The 24693-nt window shown below is 49.2% G+C and overlaps 2 protein-coding genes, 1 long non-coding RNA gene and 1 other non-coding gene across 5 annotated transcripts in view; 2 read left to right on the top strand and 2 right to left on the bottom strand.

Annotated features, from left to right (window-relative positions):
* The window catches only part of LOC135904182 (telomerase reverse transcriptase-like), a 62670-nt gene that overhangs the window by 22542 nt on the left and 15435 nt on the right, over window positions 1-24693 (bottom strand). Inside the window, exon 1 of one of the 2 annotated variants that reach the window (XM_065434810.1) lies at window positions 10998-11196. The exons of the other annotated variant lie outside the window; for it this stretch is intronic. Within the exon in view, the coding sequence (XP_065290882.1) occupies window positions 10998-11071 (74 nt within the window). The 5' untranslated portion in view covers window positions 11072-11196. Of the gene's footprint in view, window positions 1-10997; window positions 11197-24693 lie in introns of those variants that run through there. 2 annotated transcript variants of the gene reach the window in all.
* LOC139051038 (neprilysin-2-like) lies at window positions 3998-6692 on the top strand. Its single transcript, XM_070528070.1, has one exon. The coding sequence runs from the start codon at window positions 4079-4081 to the stop codon at window positions 6548-6550; it is 2472 nt and encodes an 823-aa protein (XP_070384171.1). The 5' UTR covers window positions 3998-4078; the 3' UTR covers window positions 6551-6692.
* Window positions 11463-11535, top strand: TRNAR-CCU (transfer RNA arginine (anticodon CCU)). The gene has a single exon. It is a non-coding gene; the product is annotated as a tRNA-Arg (tRNA).
* Window positions 20451-24154, bottom strand: LOC135904221 (uncharacterized). Its single transcript, XR_010565043.1, has 2 exons — window positions 23633-24154; window positions 20451-20621 (listed from the first exon to the last, which is right to left on the bottom strand). It is a non-coding gene; the product is annotated as an uncharacterized lncRNA (long non-coding RNA).

Below are 24693 nucleotides of genomic sequence, written 5' to 3' on the forward strand. Positions count from 1 at the left end.
CTTATCCATTGTGTCCACCCCCCTCTGTAACGCCCTGTTGGGTCCTGCGAATAGTGAAATAAATAAATAATAAATAAATAAATTTAGGGGTGGGACACGACATCGTGGTCTCGTCAATGTGACATCCATGTTTCTTGTTTTACGATATTTTTCTGCTCCGAGGGAATATGGTAACTAGTGATGCAATTCAGTGGGAGATGTTAGATTTGATTTAGACGTCACAAAAGGGTGTACCTTAGGAACTTGACCGAAGTGACGAAGCCCACGCGCATATTTGGAAGGTGTGTAAACACAAAGCCTGCCAGGGAAGCCTTAGCCAAACCTGTCTGCCCATTTCTGTCAGAAATGTACCTTTGTGTCTCGGTATGCTCCCACTAATTGGTGTGGACTAGAGTGCAAACGGACGCAACCAATATTGTATAGCCGAAAGTTTAACAAAGGGCAAGCATGTCCACACCATAAGCCGAACCAAGGCGCAGCCAAGGGTATTGCTTTCGCAATCTTCCAGGCTTAACCAAGCTAAGCCTTCAGCCAATTTTTTGTCTCGGTACGCTGCTACTAATTGGTCTGGATTAGAGTGCAAACGGACGCAACCAATATCATAGCTGGCATTAAGAAGAAAAAAACGTAGCTGCACGGGCGGTTCATGTAATACTTAGGGCAGATGGCCTACGGTCTGTCAGCGTTACAGAATAGGTGCCAACGGAAGATAAGCGCAGTGGAGGACGGCAAAGAATTAGGTGTTGCGACGAAATTAGCAGACATAACTTGGAATCAGATAGTGCAAGACAGGGATAATTGGAGATCGCTGGGAGAGGCCTTCGTGTTGCAGTGGACATAAATAAAATATTTGGCTGTGGCAGGCGATAAAATCATAGAAATGTAAAAACTCGATATTATCATCAGAAGAGCAATAAAAAAATTATGGGGTTTTACGTGCCAAAACCACTTTCTAATTATGAGGCACGCCGCAGTGGAGGACTCCTGAAATTTTGACCCCCTGGGGTTCTTTAACGTGCACCTAAATCTAAGTACACGGGTGTTTTCGCATTTCGCCCCATTCGAAATGCGACCGCCGTGGCCGGGATTCGATCCCGCGACCTCGTGCTCAGCAGCCTAACACCATTGCCATTGAGAAACCACGGCGGGTAGAAGAGCAATCAGGAGCGCATTAGTACTTCTCACTATGACCTCGACCAGGACACTCCTCAAGCTTGACATCCATAGCACCTCGGCAGAAATGAGTGAAGCGCACAGGCCCGGCCAGCATGGGAGAGGGAATCGCCCATGCGGGCGATTCCCTCTCCCATGCTCTGAACATTGCGACCCTACTCATGGCGCGTCTCTACATCATAGCGGATCATGTTAACCGTAACTGCTGAGGGGGCGATCAGCGCTTAAAATTCGACACACAGAGAAAGATGGGACGAGCGCGTGCATAAAACTTGGGGGCATTGTTGCTCTCTGCCAGGCCTTCGTGTCGTCGAAGAGCTTCTCATTTCTGGTAAAAAATTTCTCGACGCATTTATGCGTCAAGAAGAGATCTCGTTACCAGACGGCCGTGGCTAGTCGCTTGGCTGAAGCTCACCTATCCCGTTGAAACACGTGATGTTTGATGTGAAGAGCCTATTCTAATACCCCTGTCAAGCGGGCAACTTATAAGTGCACTTACGGAGAGGGTACTCGGTTTTAAGTGCGCTTTCCCAAATCTAAACGTTGCAAGCTGAGTGTACTCGCAGAATAGTGCACTCCGCTCGGAGTGCGTTCACTGAACGCACTTTGCGGGTCGAGTGGTGCGTAGCCTCGCCGCCAGCGGTTTCAGCCGTACAAAATATAATGCATAGAAAAAGGACAGAGAAGTTAATTCTAGATTAGAACCGCTTTTAGCAAAATAATGAGAGCATAACTCGCTGATATTCTGTTCTAGCAGGATCAAATGCCGCCTCGTCGCACGCCACCATCTTGGATTGACTAGGAATTCGTCTTGGCCGGCCTTGACTTGCAACACTCTTATGATAAAAATACTTGCGTTCTTTGTTGAGCAAATATAGATTACGATTGTATTTTTTTTATTTATGATACAACTAAAGCAATCGCTTTCTATATGTTTTTTGTATTGTAATCCACCTCTTCAAAAAACATGGTTTTAGTCTGTCGCCATCTTGTTTTAGTGCGAGTGCACTCTGTTTTCCCGTTTAGCACCGCGTAGCCGAAAGTGTCACTCAAAGTCCCGAACTGCACTCCCCATAAGTGCACTTGACTTGTCCGCTTGAAAGGGTTTAACTAAACGTCTCCAGAATCGATGGCTGTCAGAAGACACGTCACTTTCAAATGTCTCAGAGCTACTGGCCCTAATTTTACTGCCGTAATTTTCACAACGTCCTCTAAACGGGAAGCAGCCCTGCTTCGGACTGTCTGCCTCATCGATTCCCGAGTGTGTTCACATAACAATATGAGTCGCGTGTGACTACAATAACATGATCGCAAGTTACTTGCAAAGATCTCTTCAAATAATGCCGACAACAGGTCACTGAAGGTGACTGAAACTTGCATCATATACGGTGCCATCGAAGTATTATATCACAAAGCTTCGTTCCTGTATATTTAAGTGTAGAAAAATATACCATGCCTACAACGCCGAAAGCGCTATTGGGTGATAGGCGACTTGCAAAATAGCATCCGCCCTCTTCCGTACGTAGCCGTGGCCGTACTACTCACTAGAAAATCTGGCTGGAAAACAACGGATACCTGCACTGTTTCCTGGACTGTAAACAAGACACGCAATAGGGAGCTGTCTTGTTTTCGTTTGGCCTCATTTTTAGCGCTCTTCGTTTTTCCAAGTCATGTACCAGTTAGGTCATCGACATACAATATGTAGATGCATCAAGTCTTAATAAAAATATTCTTTTTTTTAATCATTTTCGAAAAAAGCAAAGGATAATAACATAATTAGACGCGAAGTAGTTGCACGCCTTAGCAATGAAAAACTCGTGTCAGAAGTTAAGCAAACGGTTGTTCGGCAATACAAAAAACGCGCATTCTCGTTGTCAAACCATTCTTAAAGGGGAGTGCTAGGTGTTTGGTGTTTGCGAAGCCAATACCCACTACCACAACCAAAATTAAGCAAGGAAGAAGCCGCAGAGGAGCCCCCCGCAGACTGCGAATGAATACACACGTCCATGGAATTATCACGCACCGGATGCACCCCACACAATTATCATATATATGCGGATTCTGTGTTGTGCAGGACACCGTAAAACACGGGGTGTTGGTGCGACCACGCCGCGAGGAGAGCATTCAAGATGAAGCTTCAGAATTGCTACAAGGTATCGACGAAACTTTGGAGGCAATGTTAACGCCACCGAGCCTGGAGGATCAGCGAATCCTGGAGAACTGAGCACGGGCCGCCGCATTGGCCAAAGGCTTCCTGTGCTGAGAGAGCCGCCCGCCTATAGGGCGAAGAAAGAACGCTTTCTCGCTGTTTCGCGCAATAAACGTTTATTCCTCCTCCTCTTCCTCGGTTGAATTCCGTTTCAGTACCCTGATTACAGCTACCAAATATACTACAAACGCTTTATCTGAGAGATTGTCCGCCTCTCAAAATCAAGAATATCAGGGAAATTTTTAGCTTCATCTGTAAAATCACTTCTCGAACGTTGTTGCACTTTAATATATTTTGTACGATCACCACCTTACCCTCGTTTACCTTCTCTCGCAAGTTTTATCTCCCCTCCTGCGTCTAATTCCACCCACTTATTGGTCTATCCCCCGCCATGGTGCAAATACCAAGCAATACTTAACGTCAAGCTTCGCCATACGTAATGAAAACAACGACAGCAGCAAGAGAGAGAAGCCACCTTTATTTAGCCAAAAGCAAGAAAATTTTTGTCATCATCCTAATAAATACACATGTGAAACCGCCTATACTTCTTGGTCAGTGCCCCGTATAGTGGGTGTCCGCCTGTGTTCGAACGCAAGAACAAGAACACATCGCGCGCCATCTGCGCGCGGCGGTCGCGCGAGCCACAGAAGAAGAATCGCCGGTGCCACGGTCAGCCAGCCAAGGTACCGTGCCGTCATGTCCGTTGTTGCCGCCAGTCTGCGCCACGGCGACGACTTCCAGGGGTACGACGGCGGGGAGGCCAGCGTCGCGGACTCCTCGCGGTCGGAGGAGCTGTCGGGCTCGGCGTCGCCGCCGCCAGAGCCCAGATGCTCGACTGCCCGGGCACGGTCGCCGCCGCAGGTCCCGGCGGCCCGCTCCCCTAGCCGGCTGCCGTACGTGGTCGTGTGCAGCGTGGGTCTCCTCATGGTCATCGTGGGCGTCGCCGTCACCTCCTACAAGCTGCAAGCGGGAGGGGCCATCATGGCGCTGTTTAAGAACTCCATGGCGATGATGTGGCGCGGCGGCAACGGCTCGGAGACCGGCGACGGCAGCATCCTAATCGGCGCGGACAGCCGGCACCTCGGCAGGCACGAGATCAAGCTGCTGCTGACCGAATCCAGCTGCCGGAGCGACGTGTGCGTCTGGGCAGAGAACTACCTTCGAGGCAGGCTGAACTCGAGCGTCAACCCGTGCTCCGACTTCTACGCGTACGTGTGCTCTAGGCACTGGATGTCGCGGGACTTGGAGGTGCAGTCGAGGGCCTACCGTGAGCGAACGGCCGGCATGATGATGATGGACGTCGAGAAGTTCTTCCGACAGTACCTCAAGGAGAACGAAGAACGCTACCATAAGTACCCGGGCGTGTTCCTGCATCAAGCCATCTCACTGCTGCCAAAGTGCCAGTCCGAAGAGAAGAACGACAAGAACCTCACGTCGCTCCGCAGTCTTCTGCAGGAGTATAACCTCGGCACCTGGCCGTACAAGAAGGCTCCGCGCGGTGCCAACATCGTCGCCATATCGGCGTTCGTTGATCGCGACCTCGGCGTCTTCGCTTTCGCCAGAGTTTTCCTGCGTAAATCTTTCGAGGACGATCGCGGCTACACGGTTCACATGGACGCGCCGAGCCTCACTCTCAAAAGATACAACCTGGCGCACCTCGACGAATCGCCGGAGAACTTCACTGAGAAGGTAGCTCTCGCGTTGTCGCTCCTCGACAAGAAGCAAGACGTATCGGAACAGGCGGAAGCGATAGCCTTTCTCGAGAAGAAACTCCAAAGCGTAATCGGTGCACCACATTTCGTCGATTTCCCGGACAGGCTCAAGCGCGTCGGACAACTTGATCGCAAGGGAAAGTGGGACTGGAAGGAGTACCTTACGATCCTTTTTCAAGACATCGAGACGTTTGACAACGACAAACAAGTGGCCGTCATGAACAATGAGTACATCAGTAAGCTGGCCGCCATCCTTAATGAGACAGATACATTGACTCTTCTGAACTACCTGGGCTACCGCCTCGTTGTGCACATGTCCCCGCTTCTGGCCAAAGTTGCCAGCCCGTTGCTGCGCCTGAGTCATGACGACTACTTGGAGTTCGTTCCGGACCGGCTCCAGGCTTGCATGCACTTACTAGAACGACTCTACAAGCACGGCATGCGTTTTTTCGGCCGGATGACTTTCAGCAAGAACAACTCCACACTGCTTTTGAAGCACTATGACTACAGCATGAACAGCCTCGAAGTCCAGCTCAAGAGTAGCATGACGGATCGCCTCCTTTCCTCTTCTTCGTGGCTGGACCGTTCAGCGATCGGAATTGGCGTCGACAAGATCGAAAACATGCGTTTCATCTTCCTGGGCAGCTCAGACGACATCAACACCGTCGCGAGCTACTACAACTTCAACGCTCAGCCGTTGGACCCAAGTCACCTCGTCGAGAGCTTTCGTGACCTTCAGGCTAGCACTATGAACGTCTACTGGGAGACCAAGCCTCCCAAAGACGACCTCGACGCGAGATACGACCACACAGCCCTTACACCAGGACAAGAGTACTTCTTTGGCCGCAACGTGCTCTTCATTCCACACGCAAACATTGCCTTCCTCAACGACATCAGCAAGAGCATCGACCCGATACTATTCCCACTTGTCCTAGCTGAAGTCTTACGAGGCATGTTCGGGGCCGTGGATCGGCGCGGCGCCTCCGTGGACCACAACCTCGCAGTGGCCACTTGGTGGAACTCTGACGAGATTAGCAAGTTCTCGCAGCTGGAGCTTTGCTTCCAGGACCAGTACTACGTCGAGATACGAGATCTCATTGGGGACAACTTTGAAGCCAAGATGAGGCTGGAAGAGAACATCGCAGACAACGCCGTCATCGGTCCGCTTCACGACATGTACATGAAGGTACTCATGTCGAAAGACGGGGCCCACAGGCTCAAGATCTCCGTGGACGAGAACCAGTTCGACATGGAACAGCTGTTCTTCATCCTCTACGCCGTGGGACTGTGCGACAATCCGAACCGCGATGTCTGGATACGTAAACTCAAGTTTGGCGAGATGCCTGGCAGGCTTCGGATCAACATCCCGCTAATGAACTTCGCCAAGTTCACGACTGCCTTCGGCTGCGCTCCAGGCATGGCCATGAGCCCCGCTCGCAAGTGCGCTGTCTGGTGAACTCGTGTCGCTCCAGGCATTTAACCGGTCACTAAGCCAGGACTGTTTTGGCTTGTGATACTGGATCATCGGGGCCAAAAGAAAAGTGTCAGAAGTGATTGATTTTCTTTTTTCATTGAATAAAAGGGTGCTCTCAAACGGATTTTACCGTAGATTGAGTAAACATGCACACCATTGGCTAGTTTGGGAGAAACTTAGTCGTAGGCAGGAATTGATTTCAGGGGTTAATTTCGGGAGAGGTTCTGCGGAGGCAACGGCGGCCGTCTTGAAAGATGTCTGTTTACTCAATTTCGCATGTGAATCGAGCAACTCACTGATGTGAGATAGTGCAGCATCTGGTAGCAGCTGCGAACTCGCCGCGCAGCAGACGACGCGCTGGCCGCCGACAACTAGGACGAGGTCTTCGAGGTCGAACACCTCGGAAGACCTCGTCGACGCAGTGCAAACCACTGCAACTAAACGTTGGCTATTTATTGGTGGCCTGCCTCCTTCATTTCTCGGCTAACGCCACAATACTAATGCATAAAACATCCCAGTTTCGCCTGAAAGGCAGCTATATTAAAATTAGTAGAGAGTTATACGAAGAAAGGATAGTAGTTTTATTGGTCCTGTAAACTTGGAAACATTCACTAACTGAATTAACAAGCATGGTGTCAGCGCGCACAGGCAAACACGAACACATCAAACTCGATGACTGCGAACATTCGCTGTTAAAACGCTTGCGTGAGCAAGCTCGCCAGTAGCAGCGTGCGAAGTGACCTTTGCGCTGTCTATGGGCTTCAACGCAAACAGCGGCGAGAAAAATTGGAGGACGCTTAAGCTTCGCCTTCAAGAGTGGGACGCGACAGCGTTCCCGTCGACCCGCCAAGGGGTATAAGAGAATGCGCTACGGCACAGCGATCACTTACGATGCGCCCCGCATCGGACTTAGCGCCCACCTATCACGCGGTGAGCGTCGAGCAACGCAGCGTTCGGCGCGGCAACGAAACGTGCGCCTGAGCGAACGGAACGAACCAAAGAACTCGGTGTCTCGGAGGGGAAACGATCTACGCCAGCCAAACGTCGCGATCGGCACGGGCAGAGATAGTAGGGGCTTTTAGCGCGTCCGGTATCCGGGAAATCGCGGGCGGTTTTCCGGTTTAGCGGGGGCGTAAAGGTGAGCGGCCCGATCGGTGGCGCCAGCTGGTGGCGCAAAGCTCAACCACACAACCACAGAGCTAATTACTGTATTCTGCTTACCTGCTGGGGTAAATATTCGACAGTGGCGTAATCGTGTTCACAATTACGCCGCTACCAAAAATTTGCACGAGTGGCGAAGCAGGATATGGTGAGTTACTGCAGTTTTAGCTATGCGTTTGTCTGGTTGAGCTCTACAGCACCAGGCGGCTTCACCACTCACGTTTACGCCACGACCATCCGGTAACCCGCCCAAACCGCTCCCGTTTACCGGATTAGCGTACAAGCTAAACGTCTCTAGTAATCTAAAGAAAGGACCGGGAGCACGGCGAAGCGTCGTCAGGGGAGAGGGAGTCCCGCGACGCGCCTGGCAGCGGTCCCAATGCGCGCGCGGCGCGCCTCCTGTCGGGGCAGCGCCGTACATTGAGAGGAGGGGGTCTTCTGTGTTTGCCGCAAGATGGCTCTGCGTGTGCGGAAAGCGCAGAAGAAATGCAGCGGAAACGCATTTCGCAACTCGTGGAATTGTGACTTCTGTACGTTACATGTTCATAATTACCGATATACAACGCTGTATAACTTTCCACGGCTCGTTTCGAAGGCAACACCGCATTCACTAGAGGCGCGTTTGCACCGCTTGGAAGCATCGAACTCGTGGCTGAGTGGTAGCGTCTCCGTCTCACACTCCGGAGACCCTGGTTCGATTCCCACCGGGCCAATCTTGGAAGTTGCTTTTTATTTATGAAGCGCCTGCCGTGATTTATCGCTCACGGTCAACGCCGCAAACGCCGACACCGACGCCGACGACACCGGCTTTTCTGCGACACGAGCTCCTTAACGCTATCGCGTTAAAACAGCGCGCACCAAGGTATGAGCCGTCTTCAGACCTCTTTCGAGATACGGCGCGCAGCGGTCGCGCGCGCCGTAATATCTATGGCTGTAGCTTGAAGGCGCGCGAAGAAAGCCGACAATCGCGGCTCAATCTCGCCCGCGCGAGGGAAGAAAGCGGAGAGCAAACGCGCCGTCCTCCGTCGCGCGAATGGCCGTGCATGGGGGGATGGGAGGGGCGGCGTTGTGCTCCGGCAGCAACTGCGCATTTCGCGACCGCGCGCAAGGGGAGCTGGCGATCGCGGCTCAATCTCGCGCGCCATATATGGAGGAAAGCGGGGAGGCAGCACGGAAGGGAGGGGGCCGGCTTCGACTCGACTAATAAGTGCAATAGGAACGATAGAGTGTCCTCTCGTAGGGGATTTTGACGTCTCCGCACTGTCGTACTACTACGATTTCGCGTATTTTCACTCATATTCGCTCGTAATCACTTATTTTTCTCCACTTCTTTCTTTCGTTCTTTCTTTCTTTCTTTCTTTCTATCCGTCCGTCCGTCCGTACGCCCGCCCACCCGTCCGCCGTCTGTCTGTCTGTTAAACGCCCGTAGGCACTACAGAAAAGAGGGGTAGAACAGAACACGATATGCACTACAATAACAGGAAAAGTTTAACAGTTGGCACGACTGTGAAGACCACTGCGTTTACGTGCGCGTAATCGCAGTGGATTGTACATAGAACAATGATAATAAACTCAGAACGAACAATAATAAACTCAGAAGAACAATGATAATAAACTCAGAAAATTTTCCTGTGTTGTGGCAAGTGCGCGAATTAAAACGGTAACGCTGCGAATTGTATCATGAGCGCGTAAAGCCAAAAAAAAGAAAAAGAGCTGTTCTTGACCGACTGGAGTTTCATAGAAATGCAAAACACCCGAGTCACGTTGGGCTCAATACCTTGAGGCAGCGGAAACAAGAAGTACACATTTAATGGCACAGAAAACCGTATATCCCACATGCTCCTCGCACATAGCCACCGTCGTGACGGTTTACATAGTTCTGAAGGGGTAAGAGACACCAGATCTTACCAAGGAAAACAAAGGAGACATAGAAGGAAAGCAGCGGCAAGGCGAGATATGGAAATTCAAGGCGTGAGCAAAATGGGAACAAGGTGAAAGCGTGAGCCAACGTTTCGACAAGTGGACTTGTCTTTTTCAAGGAGATATATGATAGACATATCTCAAGCTGCTACTTAGCAGCTTTTCGTTTTTGTCCTCACGCTCGTTATGTGCAGGTGATGTAATGAATGTAAAAAAGAATTGATTGATTGATATATTTATTCATTTATTTATTTATTGAGCGAGCGAGCGAGTGAGTGAGTGAGTGAGTGAGTGAGTGAGTGAGTGAGTGAGTGAGTGAGTGAGTGAGTGAGTGAGTGAGTGAGTGAGTGAGTGAGTGAGTGAGCGAGCGAGCGAGCGAGTGAGTGAGTGAGTGAGTGAGTGAGTGAGTGAGTGAGTGAGTGAGTGAGTGAGTGAGCGAGCGAGCGAGTGAGTGAGTGAGTGAGTGAGTGAGTGAGTGAGTGAGGCTCGCGCAATCTCGTATCGCTTTCTCAGAAAACGCACGCGCGCCGACTTCAATTATCCGCTCACCTCCATCAGGCTAAGGTGAGATCATGTGTAAATTATCATATTGAACTAATGTTCCGTTCGCGCTTTCAGTTGAAAGTTTTGCATTACTGGCGCATAATAATTCCCCCAGAAAGCGAAAACGGCACTTTTCTGCGTTGCACAGAACGTCGTCCGCTTCGGGAAGCCAAGGAGGCACTTAATGGCGGCGCGGTCAAGTGTTCAAACATGGCAGCGTCCATGCCACGGCGCTATAAACCGTCTGTACGGAACATGACGCTGATGGCAAAAATTTGCCTCGAGTGACCGTACAATTATAATCACATTTGCTGACATTTTTGCTGACGAATGCTGACAAGAAAAGTGTCCACCAACTAGAGCCTAACAGCTTCGCTGTAAAACTGCCTCAAGTAAGAACAGATGAGGATCTAGGTAAAGACGAACCTATGAAGTAAACATGACCTCTCTCTCTCTCCCTCTCGCTGGATGTCATATTTCTGTGCCGACAATCTAGCTTATCCAAAACAAGAAAATTATCTGAAGGAAAGGAAGGAGTGCATAAACGGAGAGTTCTTAAACGTCGTATGCACATGGAACAATCTATGAACAATTTTGGCGTCGCTGACGTTACGAAGATACGGCGACGCTGTGCTCACATTCCGTGCTGACAAAAAAAGAAAGAAAATATTTACTCAAGAACTAGGTCATCACTAGCCACCTACACGCCCGCTCAGTCCGATTCAAACTGCCCATCAAACTTCCCGCCAAACTCATTTTGGCGCGAAACTCTCGATACTTCGGCTACGCCTGTTGCAGTACCCACCTTGGAACCGGTACAGACGTCGTAGGTGCACTTTTCTCGGTGCTGTCTGGACAAGCATTCTTCACCCCTTGCATCTGCGCCGAATTATCGCCACGATGAGGCAGTAGAAACAGTGATAATTCTCAGTACGGCAGTTGCAAGGAGCACGGTGGACAGGCCAGCAGCAGGGTAACAGCAACGTCAAAAATCGGCAACGTGCCAAGCGGGCGCATATCATGGCGGAGTTTCGAAATGGATTCATAGATGGCGCTACTTGTCTGGTCGCTGGTGCGGTTGGGTGACTTTCGCTGCTTGCGATGCATTCGGGAGCGGCGGCCGCGGCGGTCGAGGGCTTTTCTGAATTCGGTTGAAAATTTTTGCCATAAAATTTGCACGGCAATCCACCTGTTCACAATCGTACAAAAGTTATGCGTTATGGGATTTTTTTGTCTGTCTTGGCGGTCCGTAGCGGTTGCTAGAACGTTCGCCCTCGTGGCCTAACGGATAAGGCATCGGTCTCCTAAACCGGGGATTGCGGGTTCGAATCCCGCCGAGGGTACAGTACACTAGGCTTACTTGTTTAGTAAATACAAGCTACACAAACTTGCATTCCCAATATGTTTTACAGCTCTTGAATCCCTTTCGCCTAGGTGTGGGATGTCGGGTTGCTTGGAAATCTGTCAATGCAAGGTTTAGTACCAGCTCAACCCCACACCCTAAACAAACGTTTACATGTTCTGTTGACGATGTTGTCCTTATAAGTATCTTTTGAGCAGGTATGTTTGAAAAGTGAAATTTTCAGTCCGAATCAATTAAGAATATTCTAGAAAATAGACCTCTAGATGTTGAACCGAAAGAATATATTGTGGTTTCTCACTAAAGTCAATGATGATGTTTGAGCAGGGCCTGTTTGATTTTTTAAAAATGACGCTTACGTAAATGTCATGCGGAAGGTGTTTCATATCGTGAGAAGCCAACTAACAAAGACACAGAGGAAAACACAGGGGAAAATATTTGTACTTACTGATTGAATTGAAGAAATGATAAATTAATGGCAGTGAAAGTGGATGAAAAAAATTTGCCGCAGGTGGGGAACGATCCCACGTCTTCGCATTACGCGTGCTATGCTCTAACCAAGTGAGCTACCGCGGCTTTTTTTTTATTATTATTACTCCGCGCCTTCCTTACTTTTTTTTTAACATAGCAGGTACCAGCGTTATTTTTCTTTGCAGCTTTTCTAACACACACACAGAGGGAATCGCACATCATTTAAGTACCCGTCTTTGCTGCAGACGCTTTTGCCACACCTGCCATCTCTAGCTAAAGCCTTCTTCGCCACCCAACAGCGCACATGCAAAAGCATCGCAAAAGTGCGTCCACGCAGGTTTCGCGTTTTCTTAAAGCTAGGACGTAGTCAGTTCGTAATCTCCGAATTGCATACAAACCGAGTAATATCAGGCTTTCAACAATGCTGTTATCTTTGTCATCTTCCAGTGTCAGAAATTTGACGTTATCCCAATTTCGGCGCGGTTTCTCCACCCACTCTCTTGAGTATTTATGTAATCACTACTAGAACTAACCTTGGGAGTGTTAGCCAGCGCCACTACTCACAAGCCTTGGCGGCGGATGTGGAACATCCTTTCTGCCACTCACTTCGCGAGTACGTCATCTTTCGGGTCTTTCTGACCAGTTGTCTTCACCCAGAAAGATCACGTACTCGTGACGCCTGCTGCAAAGGGATGTTCCACTTCCGCCGCCAATGTTTGTGATTGGTGGCGCTGGCTAACACTCCCAAGGTTAGTTCTTCTAGTAACACATATATAGCCAAGAAAGTGGATGGCACCGCGGTAGTCCAATTGGTTAGAGCATAGCACGCGTAATGCGAAGGCGTGGGATCATTCCCCATCCGCGGAAAGTTGTTTTTTCATCCACTTTCACTGCCATTAATTTATCATTTATTATATTCAGTTAGTGAGTACAAGTAATTTCCCTTATATTTTCCTTGGTGTCTTTCTTAGTTGGCGTCTCATGATCTGATTAATGAAAATCGGGCCCCATGGTTAACCCCCTTTCTTCTCGTTCTTAGTTGGTGTATGTAATACCGTTCACAGTCCGGGAAAGTGAGGATCTATTTACAAACTGCTTTCAGAAGCACGTACGTAGTGCGGTGCTGAGCTCTTTCAAGGAGGCAAGTGTGATACCCCAACATCGCCGATTTTGTTGAAGAAATGCAAACATAGTGAGACTCAGCCGCACTGGCTTTCGGGATATAAATTTAGAAATATTAAATTATGACGTATAGGTGAAAGCGAGTGAAATATATGGAGATAGTTGTATTATCATTTATTCTGGTAGCATTAAAGGGAATAATATCACGATATATGAAACACGGCGAGCGAGGAATCAAATTGGCGATGCAATTAACAATAAAATCGATTGGAAATTCAAATCTCTTTCTCTATCTCAGTTCTCCATAACGAGGCGTCCATCCCTGCGTGAGTGTACCAGCACAGTAGAGCCCAAAGCAGTCGCGCAGGAGGGCTCAAGGGCAGGATGAGCTGTCGCACTGCAATTTGCGAGGACATTTCCCTCAGGTAAGAGAATGAACATCCGCAGCCCAGTAAGCAGTGTTCAATCGCTTCTAATTTGACCCAAAACTTACTAAGGAGAAATGACACATAGACCAGATCGGTGGACGTCTCATTATTTGCTGCTTCTTGAAATTAGCACTCTTAATGCATACTGAACCTAATTTATGTTCTGAAAGGGATCGAATGCTTCCTAACCAACCACACCCAGACTGTAATAGCCAATGATTCTGCATCCCCGCCCTGTAGTGTGATGCCAGGTGTTCCTCATGGCTCTTGGGCCCGTTACTATTCCTGATATATATCAACGACTCGCTACTGTAATTAAAAGTTCTATTAACCTATTTACTCTTATTCTACAGTCGGGTTTAGATAATGTTTTTAAAACCAACTCAGTGCTAAACTTTGTCTTCAACGGGTCGCTCAATCTCACCTATTCATTTGTACTCATATTCATCTTATTCATTGTGCCCATACCCTCTGTAACGCCCTTTTGGGGCCTGTGAATAGTGAAATAAATAAATAGTAAATAAATAAATTTAGGGGTGGGACACGAAATCGTAGTCTCGTCAATGTGACATCCATGTTTCTTCATTTGCAATTTTTTTCTGCTCCGAGGGAATATAGTAACTAGTGTTGCAATTCAGCGGGAGATGTTAGATTTCATTTAGACGTCACAAAATGGTGCACCTTATGAACTTGACCGAAGTGACGAAGCCCACGCGCGTAGTTGGAAGGTGTGTAAACACAAGGCCTGCCAGGGAAGCCTTGGCCAAACCTGTCTGCCCACTGCTTTCAGAACCGCTAACTATCCTCGACCCTTCTTTCTTGGGTGTCCCCGTGCCTGCGCCCACATCAGCGTGTGAGCAGTTCATTTCGCGCGTTGCCCGGTGTCGCCAACGTGACCGCCTCAACACCGACGCCAGTCAACAAGACCGCCAAATTCGCTATGATGCATCTCACCGTGTCGTTTCCATCCACAATGGAGACGAAGTGTTACTGCGGATCTCAGCCCGCGCTCCTGGATTGTGCGAGAAATTTCAGTCCCGTTTTAACGGGCCCCACATTGTTCGAGAACAGACTTCTCCAGTTAACTATCGTGTCACTCCAGTTGTTCCGACTTTGGACGGCCGCTGCCGTTCCACAAAGATTGTGCATGTTTCGCGTTTAAACCTTTCATACGGTGTTTCCCGCCATAACCAGCGGCCAGGTTGGCTCATTTCACGCGCGTGCGAAACTGTGTGAGTATTATATTACCCCTTCATCTTCTTCATCTGTATATATTCATCATCATGGCCAGCGTCATCGTCTTCAGCGCGCGACCGGCGCAATAAACCGTTGAGGCTTAACAGCTGTCTCGGACGACAGTCGGACGAGAGCACGGGCAAGCTACTAACCTATTTCATGCCCGATCCCAACTCTTACAGCGCCATATGTAAACGAAAACAGCAGCAAGAGGGAGAAGGAACCTTTCCTTAGTCACAGAAAGAAAATTTTCATCATCATAATAAATACACATGTAATAAATACACATACGCCTATACTTCCTCGTCAGCTAGTCCCTAGGATAGTGGGTGTCCGCCTTTGTTTGGACGCAAGAACAAGTCAAATCGCACGCCCTCTGCGCGCGGTGGTGGCGCGAGCCACAGAAGAAGAATCGCCGGCGCCGCGGTCAGCCACCCAAGGCACCGCGCCGCCATGTCCGTTGTTGCCGCCAGTCTCCGTCGCGGCGACGACTTCGAGGGGTACGACGGCGGGGAGGCCAGCGTCGCGGACTCCTCGCGGTCGGAGGAGCTGTCGGGCTCGGCGTCGCCGCCGCCAGAGCCCAGATGCTCGACTGCCCGGGCCCGGTCGCCGCCGCAGGTCCCGGCGGCCCGCTCCCCCAGCCGGCTGCCGTACGTGGTCGTGTGCAGCGCGGGTCTCCTCATAGTCATCGTGGGCGTCGCCGTCACCTCCTACAAGCTGCAAGCGGGAGGGGCCATCATGGCGCTGTTTAACAACTCCATGGCGATGATGTGGCGCGGCGGCAACGGCTCGGAGACCGGCGACGGCAGCATCCTAATCGGCGCCGACAGCCGGCACCTCGGCAGGCACGAGATCAAGCTGCTGCTGACCGAATCCAGCTGCCGGAGCGACGTGTGCGTCTGGGCAGAGAACTACCTTCGAGGCAGGCTAAACTCGAGCGTCAACCCGTGCTCTGACTTCTACGCGTACGTGTGCTCTAGGCACTGGATGTCGCGGGACTTGGAGGTGCAGTCGAGGGCCTACCGTGAGCGAACGGCCGGCATGATGATGATGGACGTCGAGAAGTTCTTCCGACAGTACCTCAAAGAGAACGAAGAACGCTACCATAAGTACCCGGGCGTGTTCCTACATCAAGCCATCTCGCTGCTGCCAAAGTGCCAGTCCGAAGAGAAGAACGACAAGAACCTCACGTCGCTCCGCAGCCTTCTGCAGGAGTATAACCTCGGCAGCTGGCCGTACAAGAAGGCTCCGCGCGGTGCCAACATCGTCACCATCTCCGCGTTCGTTGATCGCGACCTCGGCGTCTTCGCTTTCGCCAGAGTTTTCCTGCGTAAATCTTTCGAGGACGATCGCGGCTACACGGTTCACATGGACGCGCCGAGCCTCACTCTCAAAAGATACAACCTGGCGCACCTCGACGAATCGCCGGAGAACTTCACTGAGAAGGTAGCTCTCGCGTTGTCGCTCCTCGACAAGAAGCAAGACGTATCGGAACAGGCGGAAGCGATAGCCTTTCTCGAGAAGAAACTCCAAAGCGTAATCGGTGCACCACATTTCGTCGATTTCCCGGACAGGCTCAAGCGCGTCGGACAACTTGACCGCAAGGGAAAGTGGGACTGGAAGGAGTACCTTACGATCCTTTTTCAAGACATCGAGACGTTTGACAACGACAAACAAGTGGCCGTCATGAACAATGAGTACATCAGTAAGCTGGCCGCCATCCTTAATGAGACAGATACATTGACTCTTCTGAACTACCTGGGCTACCGCCTCGTTGTGCACATGTCCCCGCTTCTGGCCAAAGTTGCCAGCCCGTTGCTGCGCCTGAGTCATGACGACTACTTGGAGTTCGTTCCGGACCGGCTCCAGGCTTGCATGCACTTACTAGAACGACTCTACAAGCACGGCATGCGTTTTTTCGGCCGGATGACTTTCAGCAAGAACAACTCCACACTGCTTTTGAAGCACTATGACTACAGCATGAACAGCCTCGAAGTCCAGCTCAAGAGTAGCATGACGGATCGCCTCCTTTCCTCTTCTTCGTGGCTGGACCGTTCAGCGATCGGAATTGGCGTCGACAAGATCGAAAACATGCGTTTCATCTTCCTGGGCAGCTCAGACGACATCAACACCATCGCGAGCTACTACAACTTCAACGCTCAGCCGTTGGACCCAAGTCACCTCGTCGAGAGCTTTCGTGACCTTCAGGCTAGCACTATGAACGTCTACTGGGAGACCAAGCCTCCCAAAGACGACCTCGACGCGAGATACGACCACACAGCCCTTACACCAGGACAAGAGTACTTCTTTGGCCGCAACGTGCTCTTCATTCCACACGCAAACATTGCCTTCCTCAACGACATCAGCAAGAGCATCGACCCGATACTATTCCCACTTGTCCTAGCTGAAGTCTTACGAGGCATGTTCGGGGCCGTGGATCGGCGCGGTGCCTCCGTGGACCACAACCTCGCAGTGGCCACTTGGTGGAACTCTGACGAGATTAGCAAGTTCTCGCAGCTGGAGCTGTGCTTCCAGGACCAGTACTACGTCGAGATACGAGATCTCATTGGGGACAACTTTGAAGCCAAGATGAGGCTGGAAGAGAACATCGCAGACAACGCCGTCATCGGTCCGCTTCACGACATGTACATGAAGGTACTCATGTCGAAAGACGGGGCCCACAGGCTCAAGATCTCCGTGGACGAGAACCAGTTCGACATGGAACAGCTGTTCTTCATCCTCTACGCCGTGGGACTGTGCGACAATCCGAACCGCGATGTCTGGATACGTAAACTCAAGTTTGGCGAGATGCCTGCCAGGCTTCGGATCAACATCCCGCTAATGAACTTCGCCAAGTTCACGACTGCCTTCGGCTGCGCGCCAGGCATGGCCATGAGTTCCGCTCGCAAGTGCGCTGTATGGTGAACGCATGTCGCGCCAGGTGTCTAGCCGGTCACAAAGGCCAGGACTGTTTGGCTTGTGAGATTCGATCATCGGGGTCAAAAGAACAGTGTCAGAAGTGAATGTTTTTCTTCATTTCAATAAAAGGGTGCTGTCAAACGTATTTTACCGTAGATTGAGTAAACATGCACACCATTGGCTAGTTTGGGAGAAACTTAGTCGTAGGCAGGAATTGGTTTCAGGGGTTAATTTCGGGAGAGGTTCTGCGGAGGCAACGGCGGCCGTCTTGAAAGATGTCTGTTTACTCAATTTCGCATGTGAATCGAGCAACTCACTGATGTGAGATAGTGCAGCATCTGGTAGCAGCTGCGAACTCGCCGCGCAGCAGACGACGCGCTGGCCGCCGACAACTAGGACGAGGTCTTCGAGGTCGAACACCTCGGAAGACCTCGTCGACGCAGTGCAAACCACTGCAACTAAACGTTGGCTATTTATTGGTGGCCTGCCTCCTTCATTTCTCGGCTAACGCCACAATACTAACGCATAAAACATCCCAGTTTCGCCTGAAAGGCAGCTATATTAAAATTAGTAGAGAGTTATACGAAGAAAGGATAGTAGTTTTATTGGTCCTGTAAACTTGGAAACATTCACTAACTGAATTAACAAGCATGGTGTCAGCGCGCACAGGCAAACACGAACACATCAAACTCGATGACTGCGAACACTCGCTGTTAAAACGCTTGCGTGAGCAAGCTCGGCAGTAGCAGCGTGCGAAGTGACCTTTGAGCGTTCTATGGGCTTCAACGCAAACAGCGGCGAGAAAAATTGGAGGACGCTTAAGCTTCGCCTTCAAGAGTGGGACGCGACAGCGTTCCCGTCGACCCGCCAAGGGGTATAAGAGAATGCGCTACGGCACAGCGATCACTTACGATGCGCCCCGCATCGGACTTAGCGCCCACCTATCACGCGGTGAGCGTCGAGCAACGCAGCGTTCGGCGCGGCAACGAAACGTGCGCCTGAGCGAACGGAACGAACCAAAGAACTCGGTGTCTCGGAGGGGAAACGATCTACGCCAGCCAAACGTCGCGATCGGCGCGGGCAGAGAGATAGATAGTAATCTAAAGAAAGGACCGGGAGCACGGCGAAGCGTCGTCAGGGGAGAGGGAGTCCCGCGACGCGCCTGGCAGCGGTCCCAATGCGCGCGCGGCGCGCCTCCTGTCGGGGCAGCGCCGTACATTGAGAGGAGGGGGTCTTCTGTGTTTGCCGCAAGATGGCTCTGCGTGTGCGGAAAGCGCAGAAGAAATGCAGCGGAAACGCTTTTCGCAACTCGTGGAATTGTGACTTCTGTACGTTACATGTTCATAATTACCGATATACAACGCAGTATAACTTTCCACGGCTCGTTTCGAAGGCAACACCGCATTCACTAGAGGCGCGTTTGCACCGCTTGGAAGCATCGAACTCGTGGCTGAGTGGTAGCGTCTCCGTCTCACACTCCGGAGACCCTGGTTCGATTCCCACCGGGCCAATCTTGGAAGTTGCTTTTTATTTATGAAGCGCCTGCCGTGATTTATCGCTCACGGTCAACGCCGCAAACACCGACGCCGACGACACCGGCTTTTCTGCGACACGAGCTCCTTAACGCTATCGCGTTAAAACAGCGCGCACCAAGGTATGAGCCGTCTTCAGACCTCTTTCGAGATACGGCGCGCAGCGGAGCTGGCGATCGCGGCTCAATCTCGCGCGCCATATATGGAGGAAAGCGGGGAGGCAGCGCGGGAGGGAGGGGGCCGGCTTCGACTCGACTAATAAGTGCAATAGGAACGATAGAGTGTCCTCTCGTAGGGGATTTTGACGTCTCCGCACTGTCGTACTACTACGATTTCGCGTATTTTCACTCATATTCGCTCGTAATCACTTATTTTATGCGAAGCATATTACGAGGGCTCAACCCAGCTCCTCAGACGCGGCGGTGTCGCCATGAAACCACGTGACACCGTGACGTCACGACAGAGGAGAAGTGGCTTTGGCTCAACTCTTGCAAGACGGGCTGGGTGGGAATCGAACCAGGGTCTCCGGAGTGTGGGACGGAGACGCTACCACTGAGCCACGAGTACGATGCTTCAAAGCGGTACAAAAGCGCCTCTAGTGAGTGCGGTGTTGCCTTAGAAACGAGCTGTTTCTAAGGCGTGCGTCTCTTGCTCAGGCGCACATTCCGTTGCCGCGCCGAACGCTGCTTTGCTCGACGCTCACCGCGTCCAATGCGGGGCGCGTAGTCGCTGCCCTGTAGCCCATTGTCTTACACCCCTTGGCGGGTCGACGGGAACGCTATCGCGTTCCACTCTTGAAGGCGAAGCAGTAATGCATGAGTTGTTTCTTCGTCTAGCCGAACCAAATATAGCCAAGCAACAGCAGTTCACCAGGCTAAACAGTGGTTCAACAACTAAAATAAAGGCTAGTATGCTTCGCATCCTGGGCTTAACCTTATCTAAGCCACAGCCATTTTTTCATTACATGCGGTAGCAAAACGTTTTGAATGTATTTCATTTCATTTTATAGATATGAAATGCATGGAATGCAGATATGCATGTGCACCTGTTCCTTTTCATCTGCACTTATGCATTACCAATAGTAGATTAATAAAGCTCCTGAACCAGCTGTACTTTCATATATGTTGCATAAACAGAAAGAATTTATATAGTGCTGAATCATGCAGTGCAAAAAATAAAACAAATGCACCGGCAATACATTAACCGTTTTTATTGCTCGATATAATACATGAATTCCTTAAATTCTTGTCTTATGCTATTATGGAAACAGATTAAATATTTACACTACTCCTTGGCAAGCATGGTCGCCAGGCTGGCCTTGACCTTTGTGTCATTAGTCCCAAAGGTGCTGCAGGTGTATGCTGCAAATAAGTACATGCAGCAATATGAGGCAAAAATAACAGATGTGTATTCTTTGTGTGTTCATTAAGCAGCTGAATATATTTACTCAAACCATCTAAGTCAATACTTAATGCGGTTTAACTATGACTAATGGCTGCTTGTCAATACAAATCAGTACCTTTATGCAATGTTCTATTGCATGGTATGGTGAACAATTAAACAGTCACAACTGCTGCTCGTGTCAGCAACAGTATGTTCCCTTTTATGACAAGTTCATATATGATGCATTAATGTACTTATCCCAAATGGTCCCTATATTTATTGCGGAAACGTTACCCAGTTGGGCTGTCTGTACAGTTTTTTTGGCTGGTAGTTAAGTATGCCCGTGCAGAGGGATGTTTTCAGGAGATGTGACTGGAATATTCCCAGTATCATGCCTAAGATTGTAATTTATTTTGCTTAGTACACATTGAAATGTATTTCTCATACTTTTAAATGAATGGGTCATTGGCCATAACTTCAACAGATGGCGGATGGGTTGATTGTATTGATATGGTACCTTAATTTCTTACAGGTAATGAGGCCTCTTGGGCATGCTAACAGGTTTCCAAGTTAGGTATACCACATGAGCACCCGGAATACCACACGAGCACTTCGTGTCATGGCACGACAGATATGCACCTCCTAGGAAACAGAACTGATAGTATAGTTCGAATGAATTCTATTACAGTAAATTATTTAAGGTGCTTTGAAAGATGAAAATTTTTTCTAGGCTATCGAGGTTCAGGACGTTTAGTTAACGCAAAAAAAAACGTATTGAGTAAGAAATGCCTTGTCAGTCTGCTTGACTTTCTTTTTTTTTTTTCAATAAATAGAACCAATTCCCTTCAATTTTTATGAAGTGAAACGTTTTAAAAATATATTTAACACAGAGACTTTCTGGAAACTTTGACATGTAACAAGACAGCATACCTATGTGGCCAATTTAAAGTTTCCCGATCTTTTTCCAAGCCTTTCCTGGCTGTTTTCATGAAAATTTTCTGGCAATCTATGACGCCTGCAGCTTAAGTGCAATAAAAAATACTATGGTTTAATGCTTGCCAAGTAGTGCCAGTCCATAATATTTAGATAAAACGAATAACACGTCAGTCACTTAACATGTAGTATTAGATGCAACTGACTTGAATCCCTTATTTAATAAAGCTGACAAGGGCTTCGGCAAGTTCGTAATTGATGGCCACACGAGTACAGCACGGAAGACACAGAGACACGCGTAAAACAAATGCAACAATGTGAGGGAAAACTATACAATGAGTTATTTTTACGGTTCAATAGTAGTTTTCTATATAATTTGCTCTCACCACTTATGCCTCTAGTTGACTTTGTTTACCTGTGACTAAAGACTACATGGCAATGATGTTTCGTTATATTATAGTATGATAACCAGTTAGACAACCATAATGGTAGCCGGTGTTAGCAACGGTACGTTTCGTTTCAAGACAGGTTCATGTGACACACAGTGTACTCATAAAAATGAAAGAAATGTGAGAATCCCAAACGATTCCTATAATAATTGTTGAAACAAAGATACCCTGCTGGACTGTGCACATTTTTCAGGTGTTAATGCAATGTGCCCGTGCCGATCGAACATGCTCAGCATACTGACTGCAGTTTTGAACAATCACGTTAACATTTGCAATTTATTTCCGCTTAGAACAGTCTGCATTGTCTCTTTTCTCATACTTCGAGATGAATACATTTGCCACACTTTCAGTAGAATGCGCATGAATGGGGGCGTACTGATCAGGTCACTTATCAACTAAAACATGTTCGATCTCTTAGGTGTGTTAATAAGGGTAGAACAAATGCAATGTCCACTGAATTATTTGAATAATCTGTGCGTTATCTACTAAGAAAAGACCACCAAACTGATAATCTGGCTCTTTTTTCTTTTGTACAGCGCATATAGTATGCAGTCTGTCCAAGACGACGGCACTACATGCAACAGTAATGAAAACCGGAACACTTATTGCGCACGACAAGGGCTTCATACCGTGCACGACTGGCACAATGCGAATCTACGCCAGCAGCTGCCTAGAGATTAAGAGCACGTAAACTGCATAACCCCAAAGCATCGAAAGGCGCTTAACGCTTTTCATATAGCTCGAAAGATAACTTCTGCTGCTAAACTGTTTAAAAAAGAGACAAAAAACAAATCTTCCAACTACCGTCAAACGCAATGCCTTCAGTCTGAAACGTGTAAAGGTGCTTCCCGGAGCGACTAATTTATTGTGCTCCAATTTTTTCGGCTAAGTTGCGAAGCTGCGAGTGACTGAGCTTATCGCAGGTTTCATGCTCCAAAAGCGTTTGTGGTTGCATATAAATAGATTGGGTGAATCTAGAGATTTTCGCTTGACATTTCTTCAAGTCTCGTGTTTTGCTTGCGGTAACTTCCCAAAATTATTTAGATTGGTTGCCAGAAACCTTAAAAATACTGCTACCTTAAAAACAATGCGAAAACGGCAGTGCACACACTGCTGATGCATGCCCCGCAAACACGGCCTTTCATCCGAGTACGTTAGCAGTTATTTAACTATACGTGTCTGTCAGAACATTCTTGATGCTAACACAATTTCGAGATATATACGTAAAGCGTGTCACGAGAATTTCACTACACATGCGGCGCAGCATTCATCGCGGCCGGATCAAGCGCCACGAAATGAGATCTACCACACTGGCTGCCCAACATACACAATCCGCTTAGTGGTAGCTCAATATCAAGTTAAAACATGGTGTAGCTTCCTTCTTTACGCACCTAAACTATTATGCGAAAATCAACAAGCCCGAGCGATCGCTCGCCGTAAAACATTCCGTATAGTAGAAGCGAGAACAAGAGCGCGTTATGAAACCATGTCAACGACAAACCGACACTATACCCGAGTCGCCTGCGCTACATGCAGCCGCTTCGCGCTACGAAATGCGCTCACATAATCATGAGCTATTGACGCAAAACATCTTTGCTAAAGCTTACCGTTCAGTGTAGTTGACGTGTGATGCCACAAAGATGACACGCATACACAGACACCAACGTTCAGGCGGACACCGCACACCGGTACAACCGTATACGTGCCTGGCGCACTCGTTGAGATGGCGCACCGCCGCGCATGCGCAAGATCTCCGCGCATGCGCAGGAGCTCCGCGCGCAAGAGCGCGCGCGCTCGGAGGAGTGTGAGCGCCTTTTCCTCCTTCATTTTTTTTTTCGCTCTCTCTCTGCGCGCCATGCGCGCCGGAACGGGTGGCTTATTCATCTTTATCACCATTATTCATCTTTTTTCGTGGACGAAGGAAATGCGCTGGCAGGTTGTATGACAAACGCTGTGGGCTATCGTATGAGACTGGAACGCTAACTTGAATGCGCTGTTTGTAAAAGCCATTACAGGGCCCTTCAAAGGTTTCAGACGCATTATTGCCAGCGTCGATTAGTAATACAGCGTACTTGTAGCATATCTTCCAGCGTACCACCAAATGTGATGCCCGCACGTATGTTAGTGCTAATTTTCTGTTCCGGTGATAGGTCAAAGCAACCAGTACAGCATTGAGGTACTCATATGCGTGGCTGCCCAGGCATACCGCCGGCGAAATACTGGGTGGGCTCTGATAATTTGGCACCTATTTTAAGTGAATGAGAAACTTTGATGGGTTTATAGTGCAGGATATCAGTCAACAAAAAACCGCCCTATGTTAGTGACGCAGCCGAGGTATGAAGAAAATGTGAAAAGTATCCGAGAATCGGACGACACACAACGCGAACACCACATGCGCGACATCGGTTCATCGCACATTCACAAAGTCCGCGTTGTCAGCTACAAACATTACGAGTGTCCTTGCTGTTAGCTCGATGCCTGTTTGGAATCCACTTGTAGCTGAAGCTGGCGTTCATAACAACTATTATAACAATTGGATCGGCGTTTTGCTTTCTTTATTCTACTGCCGCAAAAGTGATGCGACAACTGTGAAGACTGTCTTGGGATTGCCGAGACCGACTACGTAGATCATATCATGTGGTCAACAAATGCGGAGGTATACACTATG

Source organism: Dermacentor albipictus, chromosome 10, assembly GCF_038994185.2.
Source record: "Dermacentor albipictus isolate Rhodes 1998 colony chromosome 10, USDA_Dalb.pri_finalv2, whole genome shotgun sequence".
Classification (NCBI taxonomy): domain Eukaryota; kingdom Metazoa; phylum Arthropoda; class Arachnida; order Ixodida; family Ixodidae; genus Dermacentor; species Dermacentor albipictus.